We start from the raw sequence: 26,447 nt of genomic DNA, 5'->3' as shown, positions 1-26,447 counted from the left end.
GCTTAGCTGGTTTTTTGTTGCTGTTGTTTTTTCATGCTGGTGTCAATGATATAAGAAGATTGTGATATCAGTCTGATGTTTTGATTTTGCATCTTACCTTGGAAGAAATGTTATCTTTGTATGTTTAAGTGAATTTCACACAAAAATTAATGTCATAGATTTAAACAGGCCTTTTTAACAACTTGCACAGTCCTGATTTTAAAAAGCAACATATAAAAGAGTGCACGTGACTTAGTGAAAAGCTGTATCGAGAAAAAGTTGTCACAAATTTTATGCCATGCTTTTCAAGAATTATCTCCTTTCACTTCATAATTGCCACTAGCAGTAGCCAAGCTAACTATTAAATAGTGTTTCTGACCTTATGCACTGTTTCATAGCTCTGTAAAGTACATAGACAGCTTTTTCCCCCCAAAATAGAAATGCTTCTGATTCTATGTTGAAGGGCATTATTAGTGAAATTAGAATATGATAACAAACTGCAGATGGTAGAAGATTACTTCCTGGCAGAGAATAAATCCAAGTGCATTCTGTGCTCAGTGACATGTGATCATCCATAAATTGTGATAGTGGTGATCTAGTCACAAATAAAAATTAAAATAATTTTACAATAAATTAGAATGTATTACATTGGAAAATTGTGAGTTTTCATAGTTGCTATAATAAATCATACAAGTAGCCATTTTAGTTCACTTAAAAATCATAATGCATTTTACTTAGTTTAAAATCATCTAAAACACACATATTATTAAAAGATTATTTCAACCGAATCAAATTTAAAAGTAAATGTTTATACACTAAAGAGGTGACAGACTTTGATATATTACTACTACAAAAGTGTCTATGAAGAATATTATTTTTAAAGATGAATGATCTAATCTATTACATATTACATTTTATCCATGTTTTTAAGAAAATTTACTCAAGTCCCCTATTTGCCAAGAACATCTGAGTTAAAAACAAATAAACAAACAAAACAGCACATCTCTGCCTTCATGGAGCTTGTATATATTAGACCTATTACAAAAGAATATTGATGTTTCTAAATAGTGCATGTAGAGAAGGCTAAACAGCAGTTTTGTTATGAAGGACAAGATTCTTCTCGTTTGCCCCTCCTACTATTGTCAACTCCATTTAGGATTTTTCTTTATCAACAAAAGCAGATGATTTCTGTGAAAACAATGGTTTTTTTAAAGCAGACTTTGAGTTACATTAATGTGAACTACTAAGGCTAAAAAAAGTCATGTAATTTGAAATATAAGTAAGCTACCTTACACTGAGTCCACTTTGGAGGCCAGATTGCAAGTACACTGTTCCTTCAATTATTCATCCATTCACCATATATTCAGTGAGTGCCTACAATAGACCAATCTCTCCCCTCGTCTTGTGCAAAGCCGACAAAGCTCCTGCTCGCATGTAGCTTATATTTTCATGGGGAAGAAAGAGTGAAAATATAGAAACAAACAAATATGTAGTCAGATGATGATAAATGTTAAGGAAAAAATAGTCTTGAAATAGAGAGTAATAAGGATGTAATTGTAAAAGAGACTGCAAAAGCATAGGCTTAGCGTAAGGGAATAAGATGAAAGAATATATGGGTAAAAAGTGCCTGGGCAGAAAGAAAATAGGCTGCACTAAAAAGCAACAAGCCTGCATGGCTAAAGTAGAATGAGTAAGGCTGAATGTAATAGTTTAGGTCAGAGTTGTGGCCAGGCATGAGGTAATAGAGAGCCTAGGGGCCCAGAAAAGAAAGTTTCCATGAAGAGGAGTAATGGATGTGTCTGAATGACATTGCTGTCAAGGAATAAAATATTAGTAAAAGAAATGAAATTATTCACTGTGATAATCAAAAACAGTGCACTCTTTCTAATCAAAAGTACTTAAAGTCTGTCTAATGTAATTAGCCAACTCTGATTGAATTTATAAGATGCAAGGTACTGGGTTTCAAACAAACATTGGAGAAGACAGTGTCTAATCCAGAAGACTGGCATGCAAACAGGTAATTACCCCAGATATTGGAACTGTCAAACAGAAACAACAAAATACCTACAGTTAATATGTTAACAGGAAAGGTGAATAACATAAATGAATAATAGGGGAAATTTAGCAGAAAAAGTTTAGATTAAAGCAGTACACAAAAAGAAATTTAAAGAATCAAATACCTATATTTTAAAAAAAGAAAGGTCTAAAATTAATGATCACAGCTTCCACCCTAGAGAAAGATAAACATCAGAGTGGAAATCAATGAAATAGAAAACAAAAAGGCAATGGAGAAAAATCAACAAAGCCAAAAGTTCTTTCTTTAAGAAAATTAATAAAATCAATAAACCTCTAGCCAGCCTGACCAAGAACAAAAGAGAGATAATACAGATTACCAATATTATGAATGAGGGAGGCAGCATCACTACAGATTTTATAGATATTAAAAGGATTACAAGATAATATTATTAACACCTTTTTGACAATAAATTTGACAACTTAGATGAAAAGGGTAAATTCCCTGAAGACACAGACTAACAAAGCTCACTCAAAAGGAAATAAATAAGCTGAATATCCCCATATTTGTTTTTAACATAGATTTTACACTTAAAAACTTCCCTAAAAGTTTTCTCACAAGTGAAACTCTATTCCCATAAAGTTTCACAGGTGAGTCCTACCAAATATTAAAGAAGAAATAATACTAATTATACACAGACTCGTCCAGAAAACTGAATAGATGTTACTACATTACAACTCATTTACTGAGGCCAACATTATCCTTGCAAAGATGGTTTAACATTCAGAAATCAATCAATGTAGTAATTCAAATTAAGATATTACAGAAAAAATTATGTGATTATCTCAAAATATGCCTAAAAAGCCTTTGACGAAATACAATATCCATTCCTGATTAAAAAAAAAAAAAACTCTCAGCATGCTTGACATAAAAGGGAACTTCCTCAACTTTACAAAGATCATTATATTTAATGGCAGGTTACATTATATTTAATTATCAAAGACTGAATGCTTTTTTCTTAAGGTTAGGAAAAGGGAAAGGTGGCTGCTCTTACCGTGTATATTCCACATTGTATTGGTACTAGCCAGTGCAATAAGGTATGAAAAGGAAATAAACAGTATACAGGTTAGAAAGGGAGAAGTACAGATGCCTTTGTTTGAAAATGACATGACTGTCTATATAGAAATTTCTATGGAATCTACAAAAAAGGAATCTAAAACTAACAAGTGAGTTTAATAAGATTTCATAATGCAAAATCAGTATTCAATAATCTGATATATTTCTATATTCTAACAACAAAAATTGAATTAAAATTTAAAAGTACCATTTACAATAAAATATAAAAATATTTAGCAATAAATATGACAAAAGAAATGTAAGACCTATTTACTGAATACTACTTTGATTGATTTTTTTATTAGAAATATTGATCAAAAAAATTTTGAAAGACTGATTTAAATGAAGATTATGCCATGTTCATGAATCAGAAGATTTGGTATTGTTACAATGTCAAAAACAATTCTTTGTATAAGTACCTAGGCTGCTGAAAAAAATAATATAACATAAGTATAAATGGCATGGCAGTAGGAGAATATTTGGAATATCAGAGAGATGTGATGGCAAGGAACGGTGCTGAAAGTAAGCATGACGATATATATTGGGGCCAGATCGTGAAGGTTTTTTATACCATGCTAAGAGTTTAAGCTTTTTCCTTCAGAAGTTGTAAGTAATTGACTGTTACATCTGTTTTTAACTTTCAGTTTTCAAGTAGTTTTAGATTTATAGAAAAATTATGAAAATAGTACATTGAGTTTGTTTATATTCATCTTTCCCTCCCCCAATATTAATGTCTTAAATAGCCATAGTACAGTTACCAAGAACAATACAATATTATTAAATGTGTTACAGATCTTACTAAAAATTTATCAATTTATTCAATAACTTTTTTCTGTTCTAAAATTTTACTCAGGATCCTATGTTGCATTTAGTTGTCATTTCTCCTTAATTCCTCCAGACCATAATAGTTCCTCAGTCTTTTATCAATGACTTTTAAAACAGAAAAGCAACATAAGGATATTTAGAAAAAAAAAAAAAAGATACCGTGTCCTTTTACAATAAGGATTATTAGAGAAAGGTTAAGCTGAAGGCTGTGAAATCATATCAGCTTAGAGTCAGTTTTAGTAATTGGGTTAGTGGTGACACAGATTGAACTAAGGGACTGGCAGTGAATATTCCAAGAAGAGAACAGCTTTGAGAAATGTTTGGGAGGTAGAATTACAGTATGGGTTAAGCAAAGCTGATATGAAGGAGTATGGGGAATAAGAAAGAGGAAATAATTGAAAGTGGCTTCTGATTTTTGGCATTGATAATCTGGATGAACAGCAATAACTGAGAGAGCAATGTCCGATATTATTTATTTGTCATCCTCTGTCTTCCCCTTACATAAACACAGACACATAGTTCATTATATCTTTTTAGCAAGATCTTATTCTTATTTTCATAAGGTATGATTTGCTAGAGTATATTAAATATCTCTATTTATAATAATATCTTATCACTTATCACTTGTCTTGAAAGAATGATATAAATCCAAGGTGTGCCATATTATAAAAGGATAATAATTTTAATAATGAGAATTTCTATAAAATCACAGAAAAAGTTTTGAAGGCTAACATATAATATAATATGGATTTTCATTTTTTTCACAGTTGTGTTTAATCCTTACTTTTTTTAGCTGGGACTATTCAGAGATCAAATATTATCTGTATCAACTAAATACAACATTCTTCACTCATGTAGTTTCTTAAAGTCCTGCTGCTGTTCTTTCCTGAAGTCGTAACTTCTATTAGGTGACAATCAGGTGTTTATAAGGGAGTGGAGATGTTGTTTTAGATTAACTTACGTCTGTAGGATGTGGGAAGAACACTTTTCTACACATGATATTAAGCAAAATATTCCCCAAAGTAAAAGACTGACAAATTTGCTTGAGTAATAGTTTAAAATCTTCTAATTATATGTAAATTTAAAATACAGGAAGAATAAAGATGGGCATTTTAACATATAAGTAACAGATAAAGGATTGATACTGAAAATATGTGAAACACTCCTTCAAATTAACAAGAAGACAAACACATTCAAAAGTCGTATTTCTTGCCTACTCTTCCAACTTACTCTTACACAATTGATCTCTGTACTGCAGCTACCTAGCTCTTCCTTCTGCCTCTCAGGTAATACCTGATCATTCTCATACAGCATCTTTGCAGTCTATTTCTTCTATTTGGAAATATTTTCTTTACTCTTTTTCATCAGGGCAACTCCTCTTCACAGAATTGGTTCTTAGTTACCCTTCAGACTGCAGCTCCAAATGCAATTCTGCATTAAAAGATTTTCCCAACCCATAGTCTAGAAAATAATACTTTTGAGCTGCTATAGAGTAATGGCTTTTTTTGACCTAACACCTATATACCACATCATTATTCATTTATCTTCTGTCTCTCCCATTACACACTTGTCTTTTTTTTAACCACATTTCATCCTGACTACCTGACTTTTGCCTGGTATAGTATATACATTTGACATGTAAAACATACATATGTATATGCACATAACCATATGTGTTCATTGCAGAAATAATTAAATTAATATTAAATGGGAGAGTAATTTGAATTTCCATAAATAGAGGCTGTGAAAGTAGATAATTGAAAGGCTATAAAGTAAATGCAATGAAATCTAGATTCTAGGCTGGTCTCCCCACTACTTACTGAAAAAGTAAGAATGAGCCTCAATTTAGTGTTCAACAAATGAAGATAAGAATCTATCCAATATAGTCATGCTGACAAAATGATAAAATGTATATAAAAACATTTTGTAAATTCCAAAAAGCTTACAAAAATAAAGTAATACTTAGTCAGTTTTTTTAATCACTTTTATCACATCATTGTTGGTAGATCCGCTTTAGGGCTTGACTGAAAGTATACTCAATACCTCAATGTTTCTTCCCAGTAGCTTTTTTCATCCTTGTTAATTTTTTTGTATATACTCTCTGTATTTGGAACTGAAACTGTATAGAAGTAATTCCTTAATCCCAAATCCCAAAAAGAAAAAAGGGAGAATGGTATCAAAATCTTTATTCTTTTCTCTTTTACATCCAGCAGGCTGACATTTTCTGAATCTTGTAAGAGAGAGAGTTAAGTGTCTTCTAGTTGTTTACATGGGCCTTTGTGTTTTATTGTTTTTCCCATTTTTTTAAATTGAAGTATAGTTGATTTGCAATGTTGTATTAGTTTCTGGTGTACAGCGTAGTAAATCAGTTATACATACAAATATATGTATTCTTTTTTCATATTCTTCTCCATTGCAGTTTACTACAAGCCATTGAATATAGTTCCCTGTGCTATACAGTAGGACTTTGTTATTTATCTATTCTGGACCTTTAAGTTTTAAAACAGTGATTTTTCTATTTCTTATGGCCCAGTTATTAAAAGTCTGTGTTGGGTCTGAATCCCAACTCTAACATCTACTAATAGTATGAACTTGGACAATGCATTTAAATTCACTGAGCCATTTTCTTTATGTGAAAATGAGAATGATAAAAGCTTTTCTGTACGTGGTTGTTTGAAATGTAAATGGAAAAATAAAGTGACTTACAATAGGTGCTAGGTTAAACGTTTAGTCCATCTCAGAATTAGATTATGAACTATAACTAAAGGTTCATGATGGCATTAGATGACTGAAAAAATAATCAACTGAGAATTATTCAGTTGAGTCATTTGATGGCTGGTAGTCAACCCTTTTAGCCATTTATATTCTTTGTAAGAACAAATTAAGTCTTAATGCTTTTTAATTATAATTAAATTAATTTTTTCATATCCTCACTTCCTAAATAGATAATTATGGTTAAATTGGACCTTGTAACACTATTTATGTATAAAGATCATCTTTATTTAGAAGAATTTGTTCCAAATGATTGTGTTTTTGGCAAGCTACATTACTGATAAGTCAAATTAGTCCCACCTTTAACATGCCACCTCTCAGATGGTTGCTGAAAATCATGTTTGCAAAGAATGCTAAATGTCTGGACAGGCTGAAAATGTTTTGTGTTACTATATTCTTATAAGTATAAAAGCAAATGTCAAGTGCATTTTGGTAGATGAAAAAAGAAAATAAGCAATTATAAATATACTATGCTTGTCATTCATTAATGAGTGAAATAGAAAAAATAAATTAAATTCAGCTGTTGTATAGAGAGTTCAAATCTTATCTGCTTATCTTATTTTCTCATTTATAAGAGCTCACTGATTTCTAAAATTCAATACTGACATGATTTTTTTTCAAAGAAAAGACATCATATTAAATGCATTGATCAACTTTGAAATATGTCTTGATTTCAGGTATGATAATATAGAAACTGCAAATATTTTAGAATTGTGGAAATACATGTATTGTATCTTAGTTGGAGAAACATGAAAGGATAAAGTCTTCTTAATTTATTGTTAGAAATAAAAACAAAGTATGGATCACTTTTAGAAGGTACTTTAATTTTTAGTAACTCTATGTGTCTTCTTTTCCTGTACCACATCCCCACTCACAAACTAAGAGAATTAGAAAAATAGGGAAGTTACACTCCCCAGCAATGGTTATATTGTCAATAATATTACTCGGAAAAAAGGAAAGGAAAGTCACTGAATATTAGATGTTCTGAAACGATCACATCAAAGAGCATTGCAGTTACAATCCACCAGATTAATAAGTTCCAGAAAGCATTGCACATCAGAACTACTTAGATAGCATATTATAATTCAAATACATGACTGCCAGCCTGGAATGAATAAAGTAGAACCTCTAGCAGTGAACTTAATCATTTGTATTAAATCTCCAGTTTGAATTCTGATGCAGGGGAGATTTTGGAAACACCATGATGAACAGATTGGGAGATCTTTGAGGAAAGAATCTGCCATATATATTGTCTAGTCTCCAAAGAAGTTCTTGGCACAGGGTTGAAAGTTGATAAACATGTATTGAAGAATAAGTGAATTGAATGTGCAAAAGTCTTGATATGACTTAAAATCATTAGAAGAGGTTATATCAGGACAAATTGGTAAATATAAAAATTCAGAAAAAATTACTGGAAATAGGTGTATCCAAGAAGGATGGTGCTACCCAAAACTATTCCACTGAGATCTCATTGAATATTCAGTAACAGATAATCAATTTCAAGACTTTAATAGATTTTATTTTAATCTCATTTTATTTAATAAGAAAAAGAAGGCTCAAACTGATTATTTTCAGAAATGAAGAAAAAGTAGTGTTCATAAACATCATTTAAGTTAAATTTATACATTTATACAGGGAACTTCATTTCCGTAACTGCTGAGTGACCAGAAAGGGTGAGAAAGTGTTGCAAATTGCAGTTGCTATTAGAAGAAGGAAGGAAGGAAGGAAGGAAGGAAGGAAGGAAGGAAGGAAGGAAGGAAGGAAGGAAGGAAGGAAGGAAAAAGAAAAGAAAGAAAGAAAGGTAGGAAGGAAGGAAGGAATGAAGGAAGGGAGGGAGGGAGGAAGAGGGGAGGGAAAGAGCAAAGGAGAAAGGGAAGGAAGGAAAAAAAAAGAAAAAAGGTGTCCTTTCTGCAATTAATGCAGGCTCCAAACATCTTTGATAGCACTACAGTCTCAAACATCTGGAGTCACAAAACCAGCAAGCTGTTCAATATCCTCTATATGTTTGGAAGTGCATGAGTACATGCATACATAATAATACAGATGAATCACAGGGCTTGAAGTAATTAAAGGGAAAGCAGTATTCCATTGAGAAGTCCTTGGCTTCGTTTCTTGTAATGAAAAAAGTGGTGGATATGCACACAAACATGCTGATACTTCAAATTCAGTTTTCACACTGTATCTAATGAACTAAAGTTTTCTTTGTATGGAACTAAACCTCTAAGTAATGCAGTATTCTAACAGCCAAGACATGGAATTCTTATAGCAGAAGGTAGACTTCTTCACTAAGCTTTGCTTCTGTTCTTGTAGCCTTTATTTTCTTAAATCTCTTCTGCTTACAGAGTTACAGTCTCTATTTTACACTAACATGTATATAGGCCCTCTGAAGCAGATCAGCTTGTTATCCTCTCTGCTTCAACCACCATTTTATATTGACAAAATGAGCATCAAATATGTCCTTGGTAGGTTGCCTTGCAGACTATTCGTAAAGTGCCCAGCCAGGGCTGTGTTTTGGGTCAGTCTCAGTCCATTTTAGATGTGTGAGCTCCTTTTTTCCTCTGTATTGAGACTACTGCTTTTTACCAAACCTGACAATAAGCAATCTCCAATTGAGCTTTCCCTAATGAAGGGTTCTGTCATCTTTCATTTGCCCTGCAAAAATTTTAACATTGTAAGTGACATTTGCTTGCTACGGTGAAAAAGATGGTGAACAGTGAGTTAGAGAGCTGGGCTTTTTTAGGCTTTTTTGGGAAGAGAGTTTGTAAGTTCTTGACAACCATGAACCGTGGAAGATTGGGGGCACCATGAGAGGGATGCATGTCTGTGACTTGCAGACTGCTTATTCTCCCAGTCTCTTTCTCTGAGAAATATAGCACCATGATTTTGGTACTCTTTTTGAGTCTCAGAGTCTTTCTTCAGATAGTGTTCTAGGATGCGAACTTACCAACCAGTCATGATTGGTATAGCAGTTAAAGCTGATTTTCCATTCTGGGTTCCATGATCTCTAAATTACCTTTCAGATCTTATGTTATATGGTTTTCTGGTTGTAATTTTTGATGATTTTTATTTTGATTTTATCAGGAGAATTCCATTATTCTTGATAATATGTGTATCGAGATGGATACTACCAAATAGCAGTAATCTAAAAATAATACATTTGCTTATATAATAATTGTTTTTAGAATTTGCTTAGTTTGTTTTCTTACTAACAGAAGTCAATAGGGAGTAGCATAGTTGGTAGGAGGAAATCACAAATTATATACTAAAGCAATTTTTTCTGTTACTGAATGATTAATATATGACTCTTCAGAGTTTATCCTTCTAAATTTGAAGATTAAAATAGATAATTTTCATGTATTGTTATATGTGACCAAATTAATACTGAATCTGAATTTTATCATCTCAGACCTCTATATTTATAACTTTACAACTTTTGTCGTAGCTTTATATAAACTAGTACACTTATTTGATCAGGTTTAGTCACTGTAATCTAAAGATTGAATTCAGTTGTCTATACCTTAAGGCACTCTTCTTATTTTGAATTTAAATGCTAAATGAGTCAAGTTTTTAAACATTTTTTTAAAGTGAATTTCTATTTGCTTGTATAAATCATCAATGTTCTTTTTACTACCATAATGAAACAAACTTTTGACCAGTGTTCTTGCATAAATTCATTGAAAGTATAACTATAAATTCATATTGCTTTTTATAAGTGTTGAATTCATGAATATGAATAGGTTTAATGTGTGATTTTTAGTGAAATTTCACTCTCAATCTGTTATGATCTAAGAAGCACTCATCCCTAAGGCTATCTTTCACATTTATCTGAAATCATATAACCTCTCTCATGCTTGAAAATTGTGTTCCTAATAATTATTAATTTAATTTGTGTGTGTTGGATGGCTTAACATTAATCATAATAAATTTATTTGATGTTTATATGCATGTCACTAGCATAGTAATTCTAAACTTTCACTTCTTTAGCCTTTGTTAACTGGCCAGTTAATTACATGGAGGTACTTATCATCTAAGTTTTCCTTTGAATTTTTCAAGAATTATGTAAAAGAATCTATAATAGATTTTAAATATACAGAATGTTATATCTAGAATGCATGAAATCTAGAATAAAGACTGGAACAACTATATCTGACCTTTTCAAATGGAATTAATTTTGCCTTGATTCTTTCTGAATTTACTTTTGATTATATTTCTAATTTTTTGCCTTCAAATAGTGGCATTCTTAAATATCACTTCTGAACTTTTTTTCCCTACATATGCTGTGTATTTGTATTCACTCATAATTTATATTTGTTCTAGTTTTAAATATATTTTGAAGTAAGTGTGTATGCATGCACAGAATAGTTAAAGTGAAGTTAAAGGAGATCATAAACCATATAGTAGAGATTAGAAATTACTCAGCTGGAAACCAGAATGAGATAGTTTCTGAAATTTAGTATTCGATTTGACCATGAGTATTCTGATTATCAAGGAAAAGAACAAAAACACTTTCATTTCTCCAGCTGAATAGGAGAGACACCTGTCATCAAAGTTTTAGATACCAGAATGGCTGTTCTCTGTGGCCAGAAATGCCTTCCTCAAATGCTTCATTTCCCCCTTTATTCATTTACTAGTTTACATATTACCTCCTTTTTTTGAAACCTTGTATTATATACTCAGTAAAATTACCTTTTCTCTGAGTTATATATTGATAATTGTAAAAGTATAACCATCACTAATTGAACACCTATCACATGAAAGACAAATAACAGACACTGAATTATCTCTAATTCTCAGCAATAATCCTGAAAGATGCATGCTATCTTACCCTCTTGACAGATGATGAAACTGAGACCAAGGGAAGCTAAGAAAATTACACGAGGCTAAACAACTAATTAGGGCGAAATTCTTGAAGTCAGTTCCAATAGCACTCCTCATATAGAATGTTCCTTTAACAAAATGTTTTCCATAGTTGTATAATAACTGTGTAAGCCGTAGTCACTGTTCCTCAAAAAAAAGAGAAAATATATGACGTTTGAATATTACTGTGTTTTCTTGCAGCTTGTGAGCTTATGAATCAAGGCATCTTGGCCCTGGTCAGCTCCATTGGCTGCACATCTGCAGGGTCCCTCCAGTCTTTGGCAGATGCCATGCATATCCCCCACCTCTTCATCCAGCGCTCAACAGCTGGGACCCCAAGGAGTGGCTGTGGACTCACCCGGAGCAACAGGAATGATGACTACACTCTCTCTGTTCGCCCACCTGTCTACTTAAACGACGTTATCCTGAGAGTTGTCACAGAGTACGCCTGGCAGAAATTCATTATATTTTACGACAGCGAATATGGTAAGTGTTTGTGATTTGTGTAAGCTGATATTTGCATGGCAAGAAACTTCATTGAATCTTGCAGAACTTGAGGAGCGTACCCATTATTATTTGTGGTTTTCTGGTCCCGTCATATCCTTCTTACAAATCTAGCAACGACAACAAAAAATTTGATTCAGACTTCAACGTTCAATTTTTTGTATCCCTTTGAATTCAGTTTAAAAAATAAATACCTGTACTTAATGCTCAGTTTATAAATGTTTCTAAAGGGAATCTGACTCCAGTGTACCTTGATCTTTCAAATAATGGGAAGTCATAAAGACAATACTACCTTTCTCCCCTTTCAAAGACATGCATACCTCTATATAATACTAATAAATCATTTTGGACAGATCCTGGAACACTGAAAAAAAATTGCCCATTTCTGTTTATTGGTTCAAAAAAATCTGATGTATCTTGCCTACACCCTTGGGTAGACTTCAGTATCTACTTGTATTTAACTCTTTGGGGATCACTGACTTTATATTACTTTATATTTAGCCCAGCATATTATCTACAGTATGAAAGCTCACAAAAATATTTAGTACAAAATTAACTAATTAATTTAACTTTGTAAGGTAAAACACAAGGCATTTTCCCTAAATTTGCCATAATTTGAAAATAAGACAGTTTGTCTCATTATTTTCACTTATGTTACATTAAGAAAATAAGCAAAAATACCACTTTTGTTTAAATATTTTTTCCTGAATTAATCTACCTGTTTTCTAGTTGACTGACCTCAGAGATGTTCAAATATAGCTTCTCTCTTATTTTCAACACCAGGAGAGAAGAAACAGAGTAGAGATTAATAAAATGAGAGGAAATAAACAGATTTTGATGAAGATATATATTTTGAAACATGTTTCCTTAGAGATTTGCCTTAAGAACAAGTCTCAGAGATGTTCTAGTCAATAGAGATGGGCCTAGTTTTTACATTTTTCTTTAAAAAATCAAGAAGGCTTTACCCTCTATAGTGCAGCTTATTTTTCTTAGCAAATAAATAACTATTTTAAAATAAGACTTTTCTTATCCTAATCTGCTCAGCATTGTGAGCTATCTTGGAGAACAGTTACACAAGAGTGAGCCAGAAAGTGGCATCAACAGAACTGAGCACAAACAGGTTGGCAGAAATCTGGGAAGCAGCAAATAAGAGCTTCTGTGGACTCCCAGGGAGGGAGAGCAAGTGGCAGTTACATTAGCCCTAAATATGCAAAGGTCGCATGGGGTTTTGGCAGCAGAGTTCCATTAAACTTGATGGGTAGGCTTCAGCCAAAATTCTGTGGCACCCTCTAAAAGCATAGTTCTTTGTCTCCGGGACGGAAATCTTTATTTTGTTTCTTAATTCATATTATTTAAGGGTCACAGAACAAAGATGAAGAGACTGAAATGAATAAAATAAACAAAAAGGAAATGAAAAATAATTGGCTCATCAGTAAAAGTAAGGATGGGACACAAAACGGATGTTCATTGATAGGATTACTTGGTAAACATGGTAAGCTCTATCTCTGGAATCAGTGTGCTAAGTATGCCTTTGCCACTTTTTTCCCAGATTATCTATGATATTTATAACCATAAATGGTATTTTTATGACCTCTACTCAAACATAACTTGAAATAATGAATATTTAAATCCTAACTCTTAAAGGGGAGAAAACACTTTTTAGTTAGTCCTAACAAAATAGTCTTGTAAAATAAAGAACACAACAGTAATGTTTGATGAAGATATTTTTAAAACATTTAAATAAGAATTTTACTCTTTATTTATAAAAGTCCATGAGGAAAGAAAATCCCTTGTTATCTTACTTCCAAGTCCTACATGGATTGCAGGTTAGGAAATTCTCACAAGAGAAGACACTTTTATTACTGATGAGATAAATATATTTTTTTTAAGTACACTAAATTCATAGTCACACAGACTCATTTGCATACATTTGAAATTCTTCACTCTCTTTTTTTTTGTTTGTTTTCCTTTGAATAAATAGGATGCTACAATCACAGTGTTTGACTGGATCCTCTGTTAGAAGCAGTGTTTGTTTTGGGAATAATAAAAAGCACTTTCCTTTACTCTGATGATAAACTTAATTTTAACTTATAATTTAACTTAATAATTCATGAAAGAGTACCCAGCTTGTACTATTAAAATTATTTCCAGTAATACATTTGTTTAATGAAAGAAAATTTTTCTTTGATACTTATAATAAATCTTACTAGTAAAGAGCTGGGCTAGAGTCCAAAGTAAACATCAAGCTACCCAAATACTTTGTACCTTGAAGAGGACTACATGTATTTACATATCCATTCATCAGTGTCATCATTTTAAGTTCAAACATTGGAATTATATTTGACTTTTATCTTGGTTATCAGGAATTACTTTCATGAAGAAATGGATTAAGCATCATCCATGGATGGAATCAGGCAGCCTGCTGGAGCCAAATGTTATTGAAAATGTATTTTGCTTAGAAAAGTACACTTTTAAAAAAGGATTAGGTATCTATATCCAGCAAATTAGAGAAACACTTTTTTCAAAAGCAGTTAATTATGATTAAGGGGACAGTATAAAAGTCTACTTTAAATTCCTTAACAAAGAAAATTCAAGTCTTTGATTCTAAGTAAATGGATGAAGAGTGGGGAAAAAATGTGAAGCTATTTAATGGATTGATTCAAGATATTTTTTAAAAGGTTTGAAAAGAGGAAGTGTTGAACTTTTAAAAATGTGTCATTCAGGAAGTGTTCATAGCTCACTTAGTGCAAATGCAAAATATGAGATTAAAACTTTTACAGAAAGTAGTCTTTGCCTTTAAGAGGCTTACAATTAACAAAAAGGAAAAATAGTTATATGACTCCCTTAATAGAGAAAATAGTATGTTGTGTCATGAACGATGCAAACTGAGTGCTAGTGTTGTGTAATGAAGAAAAGTGTGTAATTTCGGCAGCAGTGATCAAAGAAGGCTTTATGGATAGACTTTGATCTTGACTATTGCCTCTCAGAATCCTACTTAACTTTCACAGTGTGTGAGAGACAGCCACTCCAAAAGACAGAAAGAGTGAACAAATCTTGCAGCAATAAAAGTATTAAAAGTAATATCCCTGATCATTTTTATTTGCCACATACTAGAATCAGTATTTTACATTGTATCATTGAACCTTCTCAATAGCACTATGAGGTGGATAATATTGTTATCACAATTTTCAAATAGAAAAACAGAAACAACCCATGGGTAATGTGTTCACAAAACATAGCTGAGATTTAAAGTCTGACCAGAGCTTATGCTTCTAACCATGTATAATGAATATAAAGAGGTTGCAGTCAACTGTTGCCCAAGAATATAATAACAAGAGACAATCTTAGAGAGAACACTTATTATACCCAGGCTCTGTTCATCTCATTTAATCCTCATGCAGCTCTCTGAGGTAGATGGTGATGATGATGATGATGGTGATGATGATGATGATGATGATGATGATGATATTTACAAAGGAAAAAACTGAGGTAGTAAGAGATCAGGTGATTCAGAAGTAAGTCCAACAAGCCTGAATTCAAACGCTGATAATCTCTTCCATAGTCCCTGCTTTCAACCACTAGACTATTTTGATGCTATAGAAATAAGAATAAGATTAATTTCTGACACTGAAATAAAAACAAAAGTTTACAAATGAAATTATAGAACCATCTTTATTAAAGACAGACAATGACTATAAGCCTGCAGATCTTCAAAATATTAACATCATTCAGGGATGAACACTGTATGTCAGTTTGGAAAGTTTCGTTGTCATTGGAAGCATGGAAACAGGACAATCACTGGGTCAAAGCAGGCTGACCTCTCGGCAGAAATAGCCACTTGCATATACAGTAACCATCCTCCCTTTTAAATTTGCTAACAAAATGCCAAATTTGTGTGAGAGAGCTGTACTTCCAGCTGAAAAACTGTATTTCCCAGGATTGCCTATAGCTGGGGGTTGTGATGTGCTACTGCCAATTACTGTGATGGGTCTGAGATTTTATCCTACTTGCAAGCTCACAAGTTAGTCTGCCTCAATTCTATGGATGCTGGCAGAAAACACTGCGCTCCTGGATTAGAGAGAGAAGACGTTAGTACTCAGGGCACAGCAAGCAGCATGAGCCTTATATTAATGTCAGTTTCTCTCAGCCTCAGGTACAGCAAGGCTATGTGGAGCTGCTTAGGTGGATTTGTACATGCTGTGGGCTTGTATGAGAGTGAAGGAACCCCAATTTAGCAAACCTGTAGTTTTTATAATAGGCTTCTAGTAAACCTGCTCACCATGTGTCCTGAAAGGGGACACACATCAGTATGGCCTCCAACTTGACCTCCTTGCCAGCTAGTGGTGCTACGAGTTCTCAATTTATATAGACTATTTGAGTCCAGCTCTTGTTTAGAAGGGACAGCCTGAGGGCAGTGAGTGCAGTCTGTCCTTCTTGTGTGTTCCAGAGATCAATACTCTACCTGTAAGACCTGAAACTTCTTTTTGTAAATAAAGTTTCGTTGCAACACAGCATACACATTTGTTTACATATTCTCTGCCTGCTTTTGAACTACAGTAGCAGAGTTGAGCATTTTCAATAGAAGCAATATAACCCATATGCCTAAAATATTACAAGCTGGCCCTTTAAGAAATTGCTTACCAATTTCTGTTCTAGGGCACCAGTCTGGGAACCTTCTTATCTCTCTATGTAATCAATGAGAATACGGTGGAGAAGGTATTTGGAGACACTAACAGGTGTTTTGCATAAGAAGTATATCCCCCACTGTTTTCAGTAGACATTTTGGTAAGATTAGGGGAATGGTGATCAAGTTGTGAGGCTAGCCCTCTGGGAAGGAATAGCATACCTGGCAGTCAAATTTAAGGCGCTTATACCTGTTTCAAAAGTGTGCACCAGGGTGTATTCTTTAAAGAAAAAAAAATTCTTCTGAAAGACAAAGACCATTAATGTCCATCTCCTCTCCCTACTTCTTAGGAGGTGTAAAGATGTTCCCTTCCCAAGTGTTGGGGTTGCTTCTCTCCCTCCAGCTCCAGAAATTTGGTGTGTCCCGTCTCAGTAGCTGTAGTTTCATTTTTTTCCCCATTAACTCCTATTTGTACTCAAACCTTTCATCAGAAATGGTCAGGTACAAGAAATATAAGTACACTTTATAAAAATTATGGAAGCCAATTATGTTCCCCACTTCAGCCTGCATTGGTCACTATAGGGAGACTTGACAAAGTATACTCACAATGTGCCCATTATCCTTATGATACAGTGTCATGTTCATCTAATAAAAGACTAGGAGTCTGAAACAGAATTAAGTCCGAATCTCCTAAGCGCCGTTTAGGCCAAGCTGCCATCCGGGCTGATCTGGAGAAACAGAAAGAAGCATCATGCCCAGGAAGGACATCAGCCCATTGAGCCCCAAGCACAATAACTACAAAACAAAAACAAAAACCTACACTTACATTTTTTTTTTAAAGCAAGGCTTAATTAGAAAGAAATTAAACTTCCAACTTCAGAATGTAACAAAATAAGGCTATATGAAAGCCTAAGTACAAGAAAGAAAACAATTTTTTTAAAAAAATGAAAATTAATGAAATGGAAAACAAACAATAAAGAAAACTAGCAAAATCTAAAATTACTAATACTCTGTAAAGATTAATAAAATTGATAAACTCTTAACAAAAGCAAAACCATTATAATAAAACACACACAGAGAAAGTAAAATTTATTAATATCAGGAATAAAAGAGAAAATGTCACTGTCTGCATAAGAAAATGTTGTACTGAAGGTCCTAGCCACTGAAATAAAGCAAGAAATAAAAGTTAATATTGAATACAGTTTGTAGAGGAAGTAAAAATGTAAGACTCTTTTGAAAATATTGATTCAAAAACTGATTGAATATTGAAAGCTGATTCTAAAATTCATATGGAATATCTAAAGAACTTGTATTGGAGAAAAATTAGATTCAGTGTTTTATCTGATTTTTCATACAGGCCTAGGATTTACAAATAGATCATAGAGTTCAAAAATTTACCTGCACATACACAGTCACTTTGCTATTGACCAGTGTGCCTAGTCAGTGGTGGTGTGCTCTTAACCATTAGTACTAAGAAGACTCTGGATCTGTATGAAAAGAAAACATAAAACTTTAACATATTTATCACACCATACAAAAATTAACTCAAGATTGATCACAGACCTAAACTAAAAGCTAGAATTATAAATCTTTTAGAAGGAAAGATAAGAGAAAATCTTCATGACTCTGGGGTAAACAGATTTCTTAAACACATCAAGAACTAATCAAAAAAGCTAGCAGCAATTTGGACTTCATCAAAATGAAAACTTTCTGCTCATAATAGACACCATTAAGAAAATAAATTGGCAGACTACAAACTGGGGAATAGATTTCAATACACATATCTGAAAAACGTGTGTAAATAAATGGGCTATGTAAATAGTTCAGAGAATTACACAAACTAAACTCCTACATAGCAACAGTATGAGACCAACAAAAATATACAATTAAAAGTGTGAAAAAAAGTTATGCAGACAATTTATATAAGAAGATATGTAAATAGCCAATAAACACAAGAAGAGGTGCTGAACAATTTTAGTCCACAGGTTTATGCAAATTAAATCAGGATACCAGTCTGTACCCATTATATTGGCTGAAGGCCAGTACTACATGCAGGCAAGAATGTGGCAAACTGGAACTCTCCAACTTTGTGGCTGGATGTAAAAATGTACAATTACTATGGAAAGCTGTTTGGCATTATAGACCCCTGGAAACAGAATTATTGCAAGATAAGCACTAGAAACATACATATTTTAACATTACCCAGGTGTTTCTGATACAACCAGCTTTGTTCCTAGGTGAGGCATTTGGAGACAAATTTCAGAAGACATCCTCCTCATTATCTTTAACTGGTATTATTGTTTCTGTCATATACTTCAAACAGAAAAGAATTTATTATATTCTGAAAGAGCCTATTTCTTATTATAGATACTGGATATTTCTAATTGTCAGGAAGTTTTTCATTATATGAAACTTAAAATGTATTGGACAAAACAGTCCATTTCTGGGATAATATAAAATAAATAATCCTTTTGTTTGCAAACATTTATCAATAAGTAAAGAAAATGATTATAAGCCATGAGCCTACTTAGTCTTCTACTGCCTAAGTACCAAGAACAGTTTACCATTTTCAACTTGACATACTTTTCAGATAGTCCACCTTTGTAAATGCCTGTATCTATTCTATTTTTTCAGTATTTTTGTATATAGTCTGACACATTTACTGATTACACAATGTGCCACATGCTATTTTATTGCCTAAGAGAGGGGAGACCTTTACCTCTTTTTAGCAAAACAAAAAACATTTGTATCTTCTTGTGTTTTCTCGTATTTTTTGCCTTTGTAAAATTTTGTTAAATCTTTATTGTATTACTTGTTATTTTGCCCTATCCTTCCAATTTTGCATCATCCTCAATTTGTTTAGCGTGCTGTTTATGCTTTAAGCCAAATTTCTGAGAGGAAATTTGGTCAAGTACGTGGAATATGATATTTAGGGAGGCTCATTAAAAGCAGTTAGTCGTCGGCCAGGCAGGCTCACTATCAGAGAGGTCTAAGCAAGGAATTAGTTGAATGTACCAGCCAGTGGCTAGATTCCTGAGTCAGGGAGTCTTGGAATTGACAGTATACAGAAGCCAAAAAGATAAAGGAATGTCTTGTCTTCAAAATAGAATAAAAGCATATAGATTGACTTAATGGGAGGTTTCTATTCTGAGAATATTGAAAGAAAAGTTGAATTTCGTGGATGAGTGGACTGAACAGAACTGATTTACAAGACTGACATAAGCAGGAAGGTTGATGTACATTTCATCAAAGGAGCTATTTGGGTTATTTAATTTCCTTTGTTTAAAAAAATATTGGTCCCATAGCCTAGTATTGGGATGAATCTATTCAAAAACTAGTCAATGGGTCCAGTTAAGGAGCATGGAGGGATACAGTGATGATAGGGATCTAAGGAGCTTGTTACAGTGGTGATGCAGAGACACGAACTTATTGGAAGTAGTTGGCTAAATCTTCTTTTTGTGTATTATCTTCCTTCTTAAGCAAGACAGATGGCATTGGTGACTCCAAGCATATTCTTATAGATCATTATACTAAAAAAAAGATCCTTTTCCTTCTTTGTCTGTATATCAACATCATACATATTGCTGTTTGTCCACATATCAAATCTCAGGCTCTGTTTGGGTCCTGTGCTAAACCTTAAACCAAATAATTAGGTCTGGGACATGGTGGCACTCAATCACCAGCCTGAGTTACATGAAGACCCTCTGGGTGAAGAGTAGGCATATGTGGACACATGTGCTTTCCTTTCCAGTTTGAAGGAAACCTTGCTTATAAGAAGAAAATAAATATTTAAATATTAATTAGATTATTGTAGTTTGATTAACTTAATTTTAAATTTAATATTGTTAAATTACAACATATAAAATTATAAAAGTTTATCTTACTAATTTCCTATTTAAAATTGCTTTTAAAATACTCCTTTCTTAAGTTTAGTTTGATTTGTTTGTTTTGGTTAATTTAAACTTCTTTTAATTTCTTAGCTTTTCTGACATTTTCCTTAAGGTTTCAGGATAGTCTTCTAAGTTACAACAAAACTTTTACTCACACACAACACTGTAAAATGATTATGAATCAATAAAAAATGTAAAAAAAAAAAAACTTTTACTCACGTGTAAACATCTACTATAATTTGTTAAACTAAGTTTTCTGAAAATCAGTGACCTAGTAGTATATAATAGGTGTTGATAAAATATCTTAGCATGGAAATGACAAAATCAAAATATACTTCTCTCTGTGTATGGAAATACTTACTTTTTGACATCCATATGCACAAAAACAAAGAAAGAAATAAATTCAACTTTAAGGATTAGCGAATGGATTATTTATGGACTCCCCTGCATTCTGAAAACACTGATTTAATGATCCCAGGTTAAAGGTCAGTACATAGTTGAGTGACCTTAAGCACTGCCCTTCAGTACATCACCTTCCTTACAATTAAACTGCCATATGGTAGAACCTTTTGAAATGAACATTGAACGGCCATCATCATGAATGCGTTCCTAGGAATTATAATATTTATTCTGTGCAGTCCTGATGTAGGTTTAATCAAGGCCTATAAAATGGACACATTCCTCTTAATTTATAGCAAATGTTTATAATTACCCTGAGGGTGTTTCCAAATGTCTGATGACTATAATATTATTAACTCTCCTCTCCAGACAGTCTTAAAATAGTTTATTACCCATTTGGCCACTTACCAGCTTTCAGTTCTCTCATTTACTTCTGTGTGCATCAATGAGCATAGGATTAATCCAGGCATCTTATTGAACTATTTTGTTTGCAGTAGTATATATTATGTCAGGTAGGCAAGAATGACATTCTACTACTTTGGGTTTATTCATCAATGTGTGTCCTAAAAAATATTGAGCCAGCATTACTGTAAAAATGACTCTTATACTGAAATACTATGTCCCAAAGTTAAAATCACAAGTTTTTATCAAGTAGAAAATCTCAGTGGATCTCTATTGCTGGATTGTGCCACCTCAAAATCTAATACAGCACATTATTATCTTTATTTTCTAAATATACTACAAATGACAAGGCAATACTCAGTTAATGACTCAAATTCCTTGAAGAAAGTGTTCTTCTAAACAAAAAATTTAAAATAACTCAATGGTTAAAACCCCTTTTTTCCTCCCAGGAAACAAGGTATTGATAGATTTTGCTATTCATATGTTGGGAAGGGCCGTTCAGCTTAATGTATCACATGTGTCCAGCAGTGTGATGTATTTCTTTTTACCTTAAAAAAAAAGTTACAAGATTCTAAATATTAATTTTAAAGCTTGACATTCTGTCATAATTTCAGAAACATCAAGATTCAATGATGCAGTACTGACATCTCTTGCTCAGTGAGATCTTCAAAGCATTAAGTGATCAAAATGATTAAATGTGTGTTATCTACTCAAATGAAGGAGTTGAGTAGAGGAAAAAAATTTAGACTTACAAAGCCTAAGTTACAAATATCTTTTCCTACCAAATTCAATATTTTAAAGGTGATATTTGAATACAATGATCAGGCTGAAAATTAATATATTCTAGAGAATGCCACTAAATTTAAATGGCAACTACAGTCTTGAAAATGAGTAGTACTGTAAGATTTTTCTACCTGTAGTAGGGGCAGTGTTATCATCAGATGTGTAGCTAGCAAGCTCCTTGAGAGCAGGGATCGTCTTGCCAAACGTTCTCTTCCAAGGACCTCCCACAATGCGTGGCACAGAGTAAGCAGAGACTTGATTCTAAAAGCGATCTGTCTGGATGCTGACCACTGGTTTAGGACGAACAATAGGGTACCGTATTTCTGGTTTGGGGGTTAGTTTAGAAATGTGTTTATACATTAGATTCTAATATCGCCTGGGATTTTTCTACTTTAATCTAGTTTAAGGTAAGCCATTTATAGTAGAGAGGTTAAATTTAATCTTACACCAGTGATTATAATAAAGTCATTGTTTTACACAATTTAGTAAAACAAATCATTGTACTTCAATCAGCCACTACCTCCTGGAGAGTTGTGAGAAGTTGGTCTAAGTAAGTAACAGAAATTAAATATCACAAAAATTGATAGTTGCTAGAATACCAAGTTCTAAGGGTGTTACCTAGATCAACTTTTAGTCCCTATCATGATTTTTTTTTGTTTTCCATTTTTCCATAGGCATAAATAAATAAACAAACAAAGAAAAAAACAGCCTAAGGAAATTAAAAACAAATGGGACTTTTGACTGGGTTAGTAAAGTCTTGATTATGAGAATGTACATTGCATAGAAAGTTGCAGTTTACAAACTGCTTCAATATTTCACGCACCTTACTTACTTTTACTAAAATAACTCAGTGATTAGGTGATGTAACTTTATTTTTGCATCAGTAAGGTGTGATCAATTGTTACTTTCCCTGTGCTTCTATTCTTTTGTTATATTTCTTTAATTGACATTAACCACATTAAAACAATTACTGGTTTAAATTGTCATTTCTCCACTAAACGATGTACTTCAAGAACAGGAACTGTGCCTTCACCTTCATTACCAGACTACCAGAGGTTGATCAAAAGACTATGCATTAATCAACATCCTTTCTCTTGAAAGTGACAGCTCATTTCAAACTAGATAAGCAAAAAAAGAGAAAAAAATAGTAACTTGTGTAGTTGGGAAGTCTAAGAAATGGCCAGCTTGTCTCTGTTCCACTTCACTTGCTGGCTACATTCTCAGTTTCTCACTAGACACGCTGGCTCTTGCAATTCCAAGACTGCATCATTACAACTTGTGATACAAAAGAAAGATCTTTTTTTTCTTCCTTATCCATATATGAAATTTCAGTCATTACTTGGGCCCTGTGACTATCTGTGAACTAATTATTAGGCCAAAAACATGGAGAGCTCAGGTTGACCATCTGGTAATAAATGCAGAGGGTTGAGCACATATGGAACACGTATGTGTTCAATGTAAAATAAGGTTTTGTTATTTGAGTAAAGGGGGAGAAATACTGGGAAGGTAAAAACAACAGATGGCACCTATGAAACTGATACTGAGTTCACAGAACTGTGTGGTTAACAAAGTAAGCATCCAAGCCTGGTTTTCTGCCATCAAGTATAGTGTGTTTCCCCAAGATAAAAAATTGTTTCAAAAAAGAAAGATGTCCCGGTAATAAAATTTAAATAAAAATTATTTAAAAAAGAAAGAAAAAAAGATGAAATATTGACTAGAAATGACTAATAAGGGCTTTTTGTGTCAAATTACCCTGAAAATCAAAACAACAACCTTTGAATCCATAAATGTGAGGAAAATTTCTGGATGCATTCTGTCCTGTACCACCCAAATTCCCCTTCAAAAGTGAAGGACTTATTCTCCCAGCGGCAAGGAGAGTTCTGGCAGCTGACTATCCTTTCCAGGAATTGCCCTCAGCTGAAGAGAGCCATGGACCAAAGTCCATGCAGCATTATCAAAGCCCTCCTTCCACCAGCTCGAACTTGGGATAACCCTGAAGGCCATGTCACTTCCAGAGCTCTCTGCAGGCTTCTGCTGGGACTGCGTCACAGCTTTCCCTCTGCAGACCTTTGCCCCCATTCCTTGTCACACAGGTGTCACTTCTGAGAGCAGTCCCTAGTGAACCTCCTACTCTCCAATCTCTACTTCAGAGTCCTCTTCCCTGAAATCTCAGTCTTCTGCAGTTTCGTATTTTTTCTTGGGCCTGGAAACCAACTAAAGTTAGCCTAAATACTAACTGAACGTAATTAAATGTTATCGGGAGAGGTGTTTATAAGTTTACAAATGTCTTTTATTTTACATGTTCTTCTATTTAAATAAGACGTAATACACACAGTTAACATGTGAATATCTGTACGTTACCTTCTTATATAATATGGATAGGAAAACAATCATTAAGAGCAGTGACTGTGCTGGTCCAGCTTGTCCAGTAACTACTCGTAAGGGAAGCAAGCAGATTAGACTAAGAGACCATAATCTAGGCAGTGTGCAGAATGTTTTGGGTGTGTACGTTTACTGGGGAGAAAACGGATTCATAACCTTTATGATTTTTCTCAGAGGAGTCTGTGACACAAAGAACGTTAAGAAGTTGGAGCACTGGTTCCCAGACTGGTTTCCTAAAAATCATCAGGTTTAAAAATCTCTGGGTTTTGTCATGAGAGTTTCTCACTCCATAGGAATGGAATGGGGCTAAGGAATATTCCTTTTTGGACAAGTTTTCCAAATGATTCTAGAATAAAATTCAGTGGACCGCAATTTGGAAAATGCCAGCCTAGGGACTAAACTGTATTTGTATATTAGTTTTCTATTGCTGTTGTAACAAGTGATCACAGATTTAGAGGGTTAACCAACACAAATTGTTATCTTACAGTTCTATAGGTCACTTGGGATCACAATGGGCCATAATCAAGGTGTAAGCAAGGCTGTGTTCCTTTCTGTAGGTTCTTGGGGAGAGTCAGTTTTTTGTGCTGCGTGTAAGGACCATCCACATGTCTTCTTTCAAGGTCACCTTCCTTCACCTTCAGATATCCATCTCTGAAGTTTCCAAAAAGTCTCAACTCATTCTTTGGTAGTCAAATCTCCCTTTGACTCTCCTCTTCTGCCTCTTCCTTTTAATTGTAAGGACCCTGTGATTACACTAATCCCGCTGAAGTAATAGGAGCTGTCTATTTTAAGGTCAGGTGATTGACAACCTTAATGTCATCTGGAGTATTAGTTCCTCTTTGCTCTGTAACCTAACCTATCCATAGATTCCAGGGATTAGGACTTGGGCATATATGGGAAGTCATTATTTTCTGCCTACCTCAAGTTCCTTTATAGTGCCCAGGAAAAAAAAGTTTTTTTTTGTCCTAGTCTTGTGTTCAATAACTTAGTCAATGAGCCTTCCATCACTTGCTGTTATATAATTATCTGGTCAGTAGAATTAAGAATCTCTGGGAACTATTGAAATGGCCATTTACCTTTCTGTTATCAATAAATAACATCTAGTCATCCCACAGGCCTGGAAGCTTTATGAGGTCAGGCATCACCTCTTGTCTTTTTAATTTCTATAACCTGTAGCATTTTACTCATTTCCTGCCAACTAACAAGATACACAGATAATGTAGCTGGATAATTGTGGGGGTTGATCACATTCACAAATTGGCAAAGTCAAAGGCCCAGTCTCTTTTTTAATTTTTCCATAGTGATAAATGTTTGATGTTACTCTCAAATAAGCAAAACTACTATTGTTCACTTAACTCCTGCATTCCAAGACTCTAAAACATTATGCTTGTTATTTTGGGCAGCTAGCCATCAGTAAACCTTTAGGTTATTCTGTTCTATTGGTGGGGAGAGGGGTGGTCCCTTAAGCTATTATGAACTACTATTAACAATAATAACAACTACCATGTGTGAGAACCTACACGGGATTTCCCATGCAGGCACACACACCACCCTCCTCACTAATTAATCTTTCAAGATATCTATAAGATAACGATGTCTTCATTTACAGATCAGAAAAAATTTTGAAAACTTTATAATCACTTATCTAGGCAGTGTAACCAGCACTGCAGACTAAGGAAACAGAGGAACAGAAGCAATCTTTTATCATATCACTTTTCTGGCCAAATGACAATAAGTATATTTTAAAATTTCTGGTCAAAAATAAAAGCTAGAAAAGTTCGTAGTGTTTTAAATCAAGAGAAGATCATTTATAAGCTGAATTTGTATCATGCTTTCTAAGTCACATCAGACTGCTTTTCATTCCATACACATAGCCTACCATCTACATATTCAGATCCTC

The 26,447-nt window shown here is 33.5% G+C and overlaps 1 protein-coding gene across 1 annotated transcript in view; it reads left to right on the top strand.

Moving 5' to 3' along the window:
- Positions 1-26,447, top strand: part of GRID2 (glutamate ionotropic receptor delta type subunit 2) — a 1,264,409-nt gene that overhangs the window by 657,559 nt on the left and 580,403 nt on the right. The window contains exon 3 of the mRNA XM_072940458.1: positions 11,765-12,049. Within this exon, the coding sequence (XP_072796559.1) occupies positions 11,765-12,049 (285 nt within the window). The remainder of the gene's footprint in view (positions 1-11,764; positions 12,050-26,447) is intronic.

This window comes from Vicugna pacos, chromosome 2 (assembly GCF_048564905.1).
Source record: "Vicugna pacos chromosome 2, VicPac4, whole genome shotgun sequence".
Taxonomy (NCBI): Eukaryota; Metazoa; Chordata; class Mammalia; order Artiodactyla; family Camelidae; genus Vicugna; species Vicugna pacos.
Note: the sequence above shows the minus strand (reverse complement) of the source record. Positions and strands in the feature narration are given on the sequence as shown.